The sequence below is a fragment of the Salmo trutta genome, chromosome 17 (genome assembly GCF_901001165.1).
Source record: "Salmo trutta chromosome 17, fSalTru1.1, whole genome shotgun sequence".
Classification (NCBI taxonomy): domain Eukaryota; kingdom Metazoa; phylum Chordata; class Actinopteri; order Salmoniformes; family Salmonidae; genus Salmo; species Salmo trutta.
Genome location: NC_042973.1, coordinates 40,184,407 through 40,198,048, shown reverse-complemented (window position 1 = coordinate 40,198,048; position 13,642 = coordinate 40,184,407). Strand labels below are relative to the sequence as shown.

The window sequence follows — 13,642 nt, the reverse complement described above, 5'->3', positions numbered from 1 at the left end:
AAATGCAGTTACTGCACTTTTAAAACGGCTATCTTTTTTTGTAATGGCAACCAGTGTTGTAAACACTGAAATTAGCATAAAACTTAAACTTTTCCAAATCGACCCTTTCCCCAACCCCCTAGGCATTTGTGTCGACCTGAAAGCGTGGGGGGGGGGGGGGGGGTTCTCTATTGGGTGCATGCTCTTGCACAAAAACCTTTTATTGGCCTAATAATAAATATGTCATGTAACGGTAAAAATTAATTACCTTTTAATGTGGCATAAACACAAACAGTCATGATGTTTATCTGATTGTCATACAAATTACTTTTAAAAAGTAGGCTACCTGTGCATGTTAGTCCACTCCAAAATAATTCCAGCATCCAAACAGTATACTCGTGCCATTTGATGAATGGAAATAGACATCTGTTTAAAAAACACCAAACATTGTGCCTGTTTCAGTGATTGCCATTGATTAGGCCTACATGAATTGACGCATCTTGTCTGACAAATGTACCTTTTTTTGCAGCATGAAAAGCCGGGACACGTGAAATGGGTCTGAAACTGTCGTGGATAATGGTCAGCCTAACACACAGTCAATTTACTTGGCTAAGCTACAATGTGTATTACCATGAACTTCCAATAGGCAGTGGTGGTGGTAAAAAAAAAAAAACAGGTAGCCTACATTCAATATAATAGGCCTACATGAGTTTAATCAAGACACGTTTACACCCTAGTTCATGAGTTGTCCATGATTCATGAGTTAAATACTTGGAGTCTTCACAGATCATGTGACATAAAACACTACCTTTCTTTCCTTACGTTAATAACATGTATGACAGTGCTATGTCATTATAAAGCGTTTAATAATTGAATTTGAACATTGAACTTAAACCCTGTAGGAATCCTGGATATCTCAGGAAGTGCACGGTAAGTGTAACTATGCCTATGTATTCATTATGTTTCGCTGTAGAGGTCAACACAGCCCCCAAAAGGACAATTCTTATCAACTGTATGCAAGTATTCCTTTGTGTTGTCTTCGGAGTGCTTCATTATCTTGCCAAACCACATTGCTTCTCAGAGATGTGACAGAGGTTCTGTTGTGGTTGCATCATATATGTCTGATATCTGATTGGAGGTTAACTTTATAGCAATACTATTGGTCAACAACTCAGATTTTGAATCCAAACAACTCAGATGCTTATAAAAGTGTCTTAGATGCATTGTTCTTTTTCTCTCTTTTGTTCCTGAACTGCTGTGGTGAGATTCTCTCTCTCTCCACCACATGGACATCTGGGGCATGGCCTTTCAGGCTATGATATCTATTTCTCTCTCTCTGAGTGGCGCAATGGTGTAAGGCACTGCATCTCAGTGCAAGAGGTGTCACTACAGTCCCTGAGGCTGTATCACATCTGGCTGTGATTGGGAGTCCCATAGGGCGGCGCACAATTGGCCCAGCGTTGTCTGGGTTTGGCCGTCATTGTAAATAAGAATTTGTTCTTAACTGACTTGCCTAGTTAAAGAATAATGCTCTGTTAATGTTAGTATTGCCTTGTAACTTAAGCTTTATGCCTTGTATGTGAATCCATACATTTAAAAGTAATTAATTACACTTGTATTTGGAATTACATTGTCAGCTATTTCATCATTGCCTATTACTGTAATGCAACTATAGTCTCCTGCATATTGCTGTTTCTTTTGGAATCAGATAAACATTTTAATACACTAATTGCTTAGTCTTATTACTGTGATATAGATATATACATATAATATACTGTATATACTCACATCAAATTACTGCCCACTACATCGCCGTGAAAACTGTTCTCATGGGCACACAAATGCAAAATAATGTTGGCCTATGCCATTGCAAAAACAAATTCTAACCGAGAGTGAACTATATGCTTACTGTTATTAATGTATACTTGGATCGATTGGATGGGCATTGGTGACTAGCTGTAGGCTAGTGATAGTCGACCATCAGCTGATCCAGTAGGAGAAAAGAAAGAAAATGAACTCCTTCTGGCTGCGGACGGCACGGAGAACACCAATACACCTGAAAAACAACGAGCACTCTAAACAGCTGATTGACAAAAGCAAACAATGATAAATCAACGGATAAATCTAATGCATTGGAATATTAGGCAATTTTTTATCAAGATGCAAGGCCAACAAATTGTAAAAATGAGGAAGTACAAAGGAAAATCTGTGTGTTTAAAAGCTCGGCTGAGGCCGAAATTCAGCACTGAGTGGACAGTGCTGCTATAGAATTCTACAGTACCATTCGTGGACAGCGAGACTTTGTGCAGCCACATAGTAATAAACTGTTTAAACCATTATTTTCATATTTACCACTATAAAAGATATGTACCACTGCATTTTAAACAAAGAATGGTTCAATTAGCATTATGTAGGAGGCCCCACCCAAAACACTACTTTTGTTGCATGTAGGAGAGCTAATGTGTCAAGGAAGTTGAGCACCCAACACCCCCTCCCCTGTCATTTATAGCCTGCTTGAAAGGATTGGATAGCTGTATCAGGGAAAGGTGATCCTACTACCAATTTAGTCATGATCTTATTTGTAGGCTAGGTGGACCCACTGCTGTATTGGCTAAACACACACCTTTTAGATTAGTGAATGGAGGGGTAAGAGCTAGAGGAGGCTACTGAAATTCATCTCTGCAGTGCTGACTAGCCAAACAAATAGGAACCACAATTGAGTAGCCTAGTTCTTATTCACGTCGTCAAACTTTTAATGACAAACGAGCAAAACAATAGATCTGATGAAAAAGGCTGATTTATTATAAAATGATATTGAAATACGAGTTCAATTCCACCTTCAGCACATTGACAGGAAACCCAAGAGGAAATCCCTTAACTTGTAGAAGGATCAGCCTGAAATCCCTCAGCCTTAACTCCTGTATCCAACAGTCAACGCGTGGAATGAATGAAAGGTTCATGAAATATTGAGGTGAAAACTGGAAAGGCGATTTATGAAGGAGACAAATCCTGAACAAAATAAATATCCATGTGATGTTAAAGGTGTAGCCTACACACCAATGTTTTGTGGCACAGTGCACTCCACTTTTAAAGAATCCACTGATTAATAGTGAAATCCTTTGATAGAGCACTATATTAAAAATATGAATACATTGTATTTCAAATACCTATAACATAAGGCAACGCCTTAAATGTATAATGCTAAAATAACCTAGTTTGTTTTTTTGACAGTAGTACAATACACCGTGTAGACAAAACATTAAGGACACCTTCCTAATATTGAGTTTTGCCCTAAAAACAACCTCGTAGGGGCATGGACACTACAAGGTGTCGAAAGTGCTCTACAGGGATGCAGGCCCATGTTGACTCTAATGCTTTCCACAGGTGTGTCAAGTTGGCTGGATGTCCTTTGCATTTCTTGACAAACCGGTACACCTTGCACCTACTACCATACCCTGTTCAAAGACACTTAAATCTTGTCTTGCCCATTCACCCTCTGGGTGGCACACATACACTATCCAAGTCTCAATTGTCTCAAGGCTTAAAAAAAAAAAATACTTCTTTAACCCGTCTCCTCCCCTTCCTCTACATTGAAGTGGATTTAACAGGTGACATCAATAAGGGATAATAGACTGACCAGGTGAAAGCTAAGTCAAGGAAAGAGCAGGTGTCCTTAATGTATTGTACACGCAGTGTATGTGGACTAAAGGAATATGTTACTGTAGTTCAGGCTATCGTGTTGGAATAAGGCACATTGTAAAGTGAAAGAACAAAAGAAAGCGAGAGAAAGGGCAGTGACAGAGCTCTGTGATTCAGCGCAGCATCAGTGAAAACATTCATTCCATACCATTAAAGGGTAAATGCATCGTAAAACTACTCTGTCATTGGAAAACATGAGTACATTACTCGCACCAGAGAGAACCCTCAGAAGAAACATTTTAATGGAAAATGTCCCCTTTAGAGAATTTCCCTGGTGGATGAAAAAAAAAAAAATCCCTCTGGAATGAAAAAACAATCCCCATCACATCAGGAACGGGGAGTTTGAGATTCAAATCATATACTTAACAGCAGAAGGGAAAAAATGAAAACAATTTCCACAAGCATAAACATCTAGCCAGGAACATTGACTTCCTGAGCAGAGTGTTTAGTCCCCCATAGCCCTGGCAGGCAGCATTAAAATCCCAGAGTGCCACGGTAATTCTCAGGGAGCAGAGGGAGAGTGATGAGTGTTGTTGTGGGAGAGGGCACCAAAGCTGGGCTGCTGGGCCCCAGAGGCAGAGTCAGTAATCTCAGAAACAGAATCAATCAGAGAGATGGAGTGGAGCCATCAACTCCCCGCCATTACCGACGCTTTTTGCAACAAGGCGCTGCCTCGGTTGTTGGAACAGCCCAGTGCTGGCTTCTTCAATCTGAACCCCGCCACAGCGGGGATCACGGTGGTAAACCACCCCCATGAGATCCTCTTTATTTTCTGTCAGAGGTGCCGGGCTAGTCATTGATCACGGATTGTCTGACTGCCAGGTGACGTTCAAGTTTTCAACAAACACAGCAATGAACATGAACAGCGCCTAAACATGGTGAAAATATTCACGGCATGTTTCTTCAACAGTGGCCGAGAGATTGAACAAATATTACACAATAAAATTGGCCTAATGTTTTCTTGGTTGCCTTCTATCTACAGTAAATACAACATTCAGTCAGTCATTTCATATTTCAACAGTTTGAGGCACTGGTTTATATTACAGACAAAGATGGGTGGGGTGGCCCCTGCATTGCTGAACAGAAAACCCCTTATTTAATCTCGCCCTCAGTGGCCAGGCCACATAATATGGGAGTGGTCCATAGACACTCGCGGATCAGAGTGTCGAGCCCTCCATGAAAAGTGAATACACACGACATTGTTGGATTCCTCCGTAGCCCTCCAGACTAGGCGGATCAGACACGACATGCACGATACCCAAAATGGCACCGTCTTCCGCCCCTCCTCAATCAGACTTGTCCTTTTTCTTGCCCCCTCCAATAGGAACTTTACTGGCTACCGCTGAGCCTACTGCGGACACGCCTCCTGCTACAGCACACACCCCTCCTTTCACCAGCCCCACCCCGATGCTGGGTACAGCGGCCACCGAGGAGACAGCGGTCTTGGTCAGGTCGAAGCTCTTCCCTCCTATCCAGGCCACCCCACCCACAGTGGCTCCCACGGCACCTTTAGTGACACTGAAGAGGCCGCCGGTCACTCTGGAGAACATGCCTGGCTGGGGCACGGGGTGATCCTTGTTGCTGTCTGATGAGAGACAATAGGGTTTTAGTGTTGAGAGAAGTTAAGCAGAAGAACAAAGTAACTTCCCCAGCTTATGGAAAATGTTCTTCGTTCCATACTGCACAGAATGAATAGGCTACTACATGAAAGTTTGTGTCAAACCATGACTTCTGCTTAGAATTGGCCATTATACGGTAGTAACCCCAGTAGAAAGTTAAAACCAAAAAAATAGTAATGACGGCCTTCAATAGCCCTCATTGCTTTGAATGACAAAATAATCAGTGTGTGGTGGGCTAGACAGAAACTGTAGAACCACTAACAGTGTAGAAGATGGAACGGTAATGCCACCTAGTGGTACACAAACACAAACGCTTCAGACAGAGATCCTGACGGCTTCCAATTTGTGAGGAAATTAAAATCTGACGCCGATGACATGGACGTTGATTAAGGCAGCCCCCCGCACCTCTCTGATTCAGAGGAGTTGGTGGTAAATGTAGAAGACACATTTTGGTTGAATGCATTCAGTTGTGCAACTGACTAAGTATTCCCTTTACATTACTGAGTGTCAGTGTACATTTTTTTTTATCAATGTCCATCAGCATGTGAGTGGCCACTAAGGAGACTGAACTGACCTGCTGGAGGCTCATCTTTGAGGTATGCTGGGACTATATCCTGCTGATCACGTTGACTCATCGTCCCTCTAGGCAGGAGAGAAAACAGGTCAAGTCAACCAATTCCTCAATATTCCCAAATGAGGCACCAATCTCTGAAGGACTGTAGAGAAAATGTTTCCCTCTGGCAGTTAAAATGGCTAGTTCTTGAAAAACAAGATGGAGAATGATTGCTCATAGGCCTAACCATTCCTCAGTCTGACTTCATGGGTGTGCTGCCTGCTTCTAACACCACCAAACAATGCAGTCCCTGTTTACTGTTGAAGCACAGGATAAGCAGAGATAGAAGACTCAGTGAAGGAATACTGGGCCTGATTGAGACAGCCTAATCATCTGTTTTCCCCCTGGCTGTCTCAACTATGTTCAACAAGATAAAAACAATGAAAGAACATTTAAATAAATTGATTTCACTCAAGCACTGCTGTTTTTTTGCCTTTATCTGACAGACTGCACCACCTGCAAAGTAGGCTCAATAAAAACCTTTCAAGACCAGAGCAGCATGTCATAACTGCATCAGTTATGACTTGCCGCGGCAATGTAACATTCATAGCGTAGTTTAGGAAAAGTTTTTGTAAAACATGCACCTTAGGCTACAGTTGGTAGAGCATGGTGTTTGCAACGCCAGGGTTGTGGGTTCGATTCCCACGGGGGACCAGTACAAAAAAAAATGCATGAAATGAAATGTATGCATTCACTACTGTAAGTCGCTCTGGATAAGAGCATCTGCGAAATTACTAAAATGTAAATTACTAAAATGTCAGCCTTTATTCTTAGTAGAAAAGCCTTGAACAGTCATGACCATTAAATGCTTGCTGAGGGCCTATGAACATTCTCATAAGCCTAATTACAATGTTGAAATGCATGTGCTGCTCAACAGCCCAGCTACGTGCATGTGGCAGTAAAAATGGCATCAAACTGAACTTCACACTACAGTAGCCAGCAGATCCGACCAGCTTGCCTACAGCTGCACTATGGTCAGACAGCCTTCCTGTGTAGATTAATAAAACAATGCGGAGCAGGTGTGAGACGTGGCTAGGAAAACGTCATCCGTGGATTTTGGTACGCTTTCCGAGGCATATCTCGTGCCGGCTCCGCGTTGTCTTGGGGTGCTTTCGTAAATTCACCCTGGCTTCTCCAATTTCAGAGCACTCTCGTCTGAGTGTACCAGAGTGCAGAATAACTGACGAATTTACAAACCCTCAACACCCGTTGAATATGGCCGGTGTCAGTAAACGTCGGCAAAAAAACGTAATTAAATTGTTGCAAGCAGCAGTTAGTCACCAACACTCTGGATAACATGAAAACAGCCTAACCAGCTCCGCTAAGGCGAGTAAAATGGTCAGAGTGAGAGTTGATTAACAAACACACCTTTAATCTACACAGGAAGGCTGTCCTACCCTAGTGCTTGTTTAGCTGTAAGCAAGTGGGTTGAATCTTCTGGCTAACACTACAGTAAACTATGCTAGTCTACAAGCAAACTTTGCTCTCCATGTCCCCGCATTGCACACTCACAGATACATCATTGTGTAAAAGCTTTCATTAGCCTATCCTTAGGCAAAGTACTAGAATGGAAATTAGAAATTGACCAACACATACATACGTGCTGGCTAAAGTACATTAATTTCACAATAAAAGGGTTTGATTGTCAATTGTATTCAGTAAGCGACAATTGAAAACAGTTTATATGGCCACCCAGTAGGCATATAACGTTAGATAGCCATGCGGTCATTAATCTAGATTCAATAGACCCAATTTGTGGAAAATCAATTGATATGGTTCTTGAAGTTGAAGGTGTGGAGCTGGAGTTAATTTAGTTATATTATCTAAATATCAAACTTGTAGTACTAACGTTAGCTAGCTAGTTAAAATAGCTGTGCCCATGATAAACATACAAAAGATGTTCAATTTAAAATTGTTCGCGTTATCTACGTTATGGATTACTGAGTGACGACGTGGCAACAGGCTACCCAGTCCAACTGAGTTGACGTTTGGCAACTAGCTGTGTAGCTAGGATAGCAACCACTAGCATAGACTGTTAGCTAAATTAGCGTTTGTTAGCAACATGTTTTAGCAAAATATGCTCTCATTCACTTCGATTTTAAACTCCACTTGCTATGTGAAACACTTTTCTTTAGGCGCGCACGGGCGAAAAACAACAACCAACTTTTAGCTAGCTAAATCACTCATCTTGACTGAAGCTGCATGGCTAGCTAACGTTAGCTAGCTACTAGGTAATTAGAACACTAGTTAGCTAACTAACGCTAATTTGTTGGTTGGAAATGACTTAATGTAGTGCAGAATGCCTTTCTATTTGAATTGTGTGATAACACAAAATAGTTGGAGTTCAAATAAATCGATAATTGTTTTAGCTAAATAATATAGCTAGCGTTATGTTAGCCAATTTACAACGTACCTTGCTGTTTGTGTGTCTGTTATCTCTGACTCTGACACCACAACTACCATCAGCAACTTTTCTTTTGAGAGTAACGTTAGCTACAGTAGCCAGGCATTAATCAGTAAACTACAAGCTTTGTTTCCACCCCTAGCCAGAAAGGTCACAATACCTTCATTTATACTGAACAACAATACAAACGCAACATTTTCAAACATTTTAATGAGTTACAGTTCATAGAAGGAAATCAGTTAATTTAAATAAATTCATTAGGCCCTAATTTATGGATTTCACATGACTGGGCAGGGGAGCAACCATGGGTGGGGGGGAGCCAGGCCCAGCCAATCAGAATGCGTTTTTTCCACACAAAAGGGCTTTATTAGAAACAAAAACATACTCCTCAGCACCCCAGGCTCCCCTCCTCAGACCATCCCGCAGGTAAAGAAGCCGGATGTGCAGGTCCTGGGTTCACAAAACCTTGAATACATTTCTTCTTAACTGCCATTTTCTCCTTAACTTTAGATTTAAGAAGAAGTTAAGCAAAGTTGCTATTCCTCAAAGTTATTGGAAATGTTAAGGTTTTTCCTAAATTTCTTCCTAAGAGAAAAGTTAAGAAATGGATTCTTGAAAATAATTATTCAGGATTTCTTCTTGGAAATGTACTTAACTTTAGGATAGCTAAACCCTTGTCTTGAGACGAATGGATACTTTTCTTGCGCCACAGACAGTTGGCTACCGGATATTTAAATACAGCAATAATACAAATTAAACACACATTATCTAGCTAGCTAGTAATTAACAATATATTACAATATTCTAGAAGTGTTAAATAGCTAGCGCTATCTCGTCAATTTGCAAAGAAGAACTTGGCTAACTTAGCTAATGTTAACGTCATTAGCTATTTTGGCTTTAATGTCTTTACACGTTAGCTAACGTCCCTCTACCACCATCTCTATGATGGACTACACCTTCTCCTCCAGCTGGCCCACATGAATGGTCTCTCAGCACCCTTCTTAGCAGCTTACTTGATGTCGGACAACTTTTTTACTGTGTCACTGTCCCATTGCCATACCCCCGACGGCAGAGAGACTCGGCCACTCTCGCCCATCCTTTCTTTTTGGTCTCTGCAGTTATCAAGTCTCCCCAGCAGCAACCTTTTCCTGGCTGCTCTCTCTTTTCTTGGTTATCCATTTTTGATATAGCTAGTCTGATGGCTATAATGTGTGAAAAATAGTGAAATAACCAAAGCCGATCATCCCTGTCACATAGGCTTTTTTTTATTGGTTTCAAGCACGTCACTAATGTCAATGCCACATAAGATATTTATGAAGTTCCTAAGAAAACTACGAATTCCTAAGAACATTTTGAGGAATTGCATTTACGAACTTCCTATTTTTGTCCTTAATAAGAAACTTGCGTTTTTTCGTAAATAAGGTTTTGTGAATCCAGCCCCTGGGCTGCCGTGGTTACATGTGGTCTACGGTTGTGAGGCCGTAGACCACATGTTCTGCAAAATTCGCTAAAATAACAATGGTATGGTTCAGCTGTTGCCAGAGAATTTGTTAATTTCTCTACCATAAGCTGCCTCAGTTTATAGTAGAGAAATTAACAATCAATTCTCTAGCAACAGCTGTGTTGGACATTCCAGCAGTCAGCATGTCAATTGCACGCTCCCTCAACTTGAGACATCTGTGGCATTGTTTTGTGTGACAAAACTGCACATTGTCGAGTGGCCTTTTGTCCCCAGCACAAGGTGCGCCTGTGTAATGATCATGCTGTTTAATCAGCTACTTGATATGCCACACCTGTCAGATGGAGGGATTATCTTGGCAAAGGATAAATGCTCACTAACCGGGATGTAAACAAATTTGTGCACAATTGACAATGTTTTTTTGTGCATATGGATATTTTTTCAGCTCATGAAAATTGGGACCAAGACTTTACATAGAAGGCTGGTGTGACACAGAATCTGAGTTTACAGGAGACTGACTACTGCGATCCTTGATCCAACCCTTTTGAAAACCCATTCTGGTTGACAGCTTAATACATTGTGTCATGACAAGCATTTTGCTACACCCTCAAGAGCTGCAAAACACACATGTGACAAAGTTTGACAGGCTCAGTCTGGTGGCACAATTTTCCAGCATAGGCCTATTAGCCATACATTTTATTGGTCTTTGAGAAAGGTTATGCATCTCTACAAAGAACTGGGAAATGTATCAGTTATATACTGACACTGCAGACGGCACATCTCGCAATAATGTTAATCAGAGTCAAATATTGGACAATGTAACACCTACTCCATATGCAGGTTGTGTTACCATTGACAATGCTTGATTTACACTAGTCAGATATTAAGTTAATCTTCCCAATTTACAGTTTAGAGACACCTTTTGGCTTAAATAGTCAGGTGCAGTCTGAATGCACACAAAATGTTACTTGCAGATGTACCAACAATTCCTGTTGCCATGTCAATTGCTAATCTTCTTTGAGTATGCAAATTAGCCTACCCCGCCCAAAGTTGAGACACCCTGCTAGGACCTTATTGCAATTACACAGCCACACCTGCCAAGTTCCAAACCATCATACATAAAGAAATGCAATGTAAAAAAAGCAAGAATTTAAATGCTTGGAGTTTCATTATAATTAGACAAGGAGCTGAAGTATACAAATTAATTGGAGGCAAATGTAGTATTAATCTTCTTCACAACCATCACCAGAGTCTGCCCCCACCTCTTCATAATCCTTCTCCAGAGCAGCCATGTCCTCTCTGGCCTCAGAGAACTCCTCTTCCTCCATGCCTTCACCCACATACCAGTGCACAAAGGCCCACTTGGCATACATCAGGTCAAACTTGTGGTCCAAACGACTCCAAGCCTCTGCAACAGCTGTGGTGTTACTCAGCATGCACACAGCTCTCTGCACCTTGGCCAGATCACCCCCAAGCACAACAGTAGGTAGTTGATCCCCACCTTGAATCCTGTGGGACACCAGTCACCAAATTGCATGGATTTGCGGGTCTTGATGTGGGCAATGGATACGTTGACATCTTTGGGCACCACATCACCACAGTGCAGCAAGCTATGTACTTGCCAAGCCTGGGATCACACTTCATCTGGTTAGCCGGCATTTGTGATCTCAGGAACAGAGAGTTTCTCGTGATAGGCCCTTTCTGCTGAGATGATGGGAGCCTAAGTGACCAGGGGAAAGTGGATACGGGGGTAAGGTACCAGGTTGGTCTGAAACTCTGTCAGGTCCACATTGAGTGCACCATCAAAGCACAGGGAGGCAGTGATTGAGACAATCTGGGCAATGAAGCGATTCAGATTGGTATAAGATGGACACTCCACACAAATATTATGCTTGCATATGTCAAAGATGGCCTCATTATCCACCATGAAAGAGCAAGCCGAGTGCTCCAGAGTGGCGTGTGTGTTCAGGATGGAGTTGTAGGGCTCCACAACTGCTGTAGACACCTGGGGCGCAGGGTAGACAGAATTCCAGTTTGGACTTCTTGCCGTAATCTACAGACTCCATCAACAGCGAAGCAAAGCCTGAGCCAGTCCCACCCCCAAAACTATGGAAGATTAGGAAGCCTTGTAGTCCAGTGCATTGGTCTGCCTGAGAAAATTCACACATTAAACCATTTATCCAAATATCACCATACAGGGACTTGCAATTAGACATTTAGAGCCACTCACCATTTTACGCATCATGTCCAGTACAGACTCCACAATCTCCTTTCCAATAGTGTAATGGCCACATGCATAGTTATTGGCAGCATCCTCCTTGCCACTGATGAGTTGTTCAGGGTGAGACAACTGACGGTAGTGCCCGTTCCTTATCTCATCTAGAATAAATTATATTGACACATGCAGAAAGGCACAAAATAAAACTACACAGCACAAAATTCAAGATATTACATGCCGATGAACACCATGACATTTGAATAGCATGATCAACATCTTCCATACCCATAACTGTAGGCTCCAAATCTATGAAGACATCCCTGGGAACATGTTCCCTGCCTCCAGTCTCATTGAAGAAGGTACCAAATGAGGAGTCAGCCAGGGATGCAGTTCTAGACTCATGTATTCTTCCATCTGGATGGAAACCATGCAATACAACACCCAACATGCATTGCCCATCTGGATACCTGCTTGGCCAATGTGTACAGAAATGCACTCCCTCTGTCAACAATAAATAATTGGATTCCATGTCCATATCAGTTATTGTTTTCAATTTACTATACTACATGTAGCCCAACTATTGAGGTTCACTTACAGGGAAGTAGGGTTCATAACACATTTTTTAGGAGATTACCTAAATACTAGTGCAAACATAACTCCAGAGAAAAGCTCAAGCGGTACCATTTGAAAAGGCCATTATATATTTGCTTTGTTATGAAACAATTCAGCTTACCATTGTTCAGCAGCTGCAAATGGAATGTGATTTCAAAATGGGACACTTGACCAAAAACTGAAACAGTTTAACAGAGTCAACATGTAAACTACAAGTGCAAACAAAACAAATAATACATTTTCATGCCCACCTGGTAATACTACACACTTCAGTCTAAAGCGTACCACAACAGTACACTCACCTTGCACAGACAGAACATTGTTAATGGGCCTGGCTTATAAATTATTCAGCAATCAAGTGTGGGGGTGTGGCTTTCAATTGACTTTGATTTAAAGAGAAGGTTAGTTGAATTAACCAAGCATGTTTGGATAATGAGCTAAAAGGTAAGGAAAGGCTTAGGACTAGCTAAAAATAAACTACTTTTGACATCAATTAGACAAAAGCTGTTTCCCATCCAGACATGGCTGTACTATAGCCCAGGGGTATTCAAATCTTACCCGACGAGGTCTGGAGCCTGCTGGTTTTCTGTTCGACCTGATCATTAATTGCACCCACGTGGTGTCCCAGGTCTAAATCAGTCCCTGATTAGAGGGGAAGAATGAAAAAAGCAGTGGAAATGGCTTCAAGCGAGGTCTAGATTGAATTTGCGGGATATAGCCTATCTATTTAATGATTCATTAATGGAAATGCCCTTCTGATCACAGGAGGCTGCTGAGGGGGGAACGGCTCATAGTAATGGCCGAAATGGAGTTAATGGAATGTCACCAACACATGGAAACCATATGATATGATACCATTTCACATATTCCGCTCCAGCCATTTTTATGGCACCACCAACTTCCTGTGCTAGTGATTTTCTTAGGAGCCCCAAATCAAAGCCTAGTCATGGACTAAAAGGCACTTTCAATAGAGGGGTCATTCTACGTATAGAGTGCCTTTTGGGTAGGGTATTTATTTCACCTAGAGCACATGAAGAGT

At 41.7% G+C, this 13,642-nt stretch overlaps 1 protein-coding gene and 1 pseudogene across 1 annotated transcript; both read right to left on the bottom strand.

Annotated features, from left to right (window-relative positions):
* Window positions 1-3,769: 3,769 nt before the first annotated feature.
* LOC115152186 (transmembrane protein 263) lies at window positions 3,770-8,502 on the bottom strand. Its single transcript, XM_029696766.1, has 3 exons — window positions 8,324-8,502; window positions 5,872-5,939; window positions 3,770-5,263 (listed from the first exon to the last, which is right to left on the bottom strand). The coding sequence occupies exons 1-3, from the start codon at window positions 8,371-8,373 to the stop codon at window positions 4,965-4,967; spliced, it is 417 nt and encodes a 138-aa protein (XP_029552626.1). The 5' UTR covers window positions 8,374-8,502; the 3' UTR covers window positions 3,770-4,964.
* Window positions 8,503-10,996: 2,494 nt separating this feature from the next.
* LOC115152185 (tubulin alpha chain-like) lies at window positions 10,997-12,888 on the bottom strand (annotated as a pseudogene).
* Between the last annotated feature and the right edge of the window lie 754 nt (window positions 12,889-13,642).

Excerpts from the sequence above, each read along its gene's own strand:
- LOC115152186 (XM_029696766.1), bottom strand. The coding sequence starts at position 8,373 with ATGGTAGTTGTGGTGTCAGAGTCAGAGATAACAGACACACAAACAGCA. Across the intron at positions 5,940-8,323 it reads ACAGACACACAAACAGCAAG|AGGGACGATGAGTCAACGTG; the intron begins GTACGTTGTAAA and ends TCTCCTGCCTAG. Across the intron at positions 5,264-5,871 it reads CAAAGATGAGCCTCCAGCAG|ACAGCAACAAGGATCACCCC; the intron begins GTCAGTTCAGTC and ends GTCTCTCATCAG.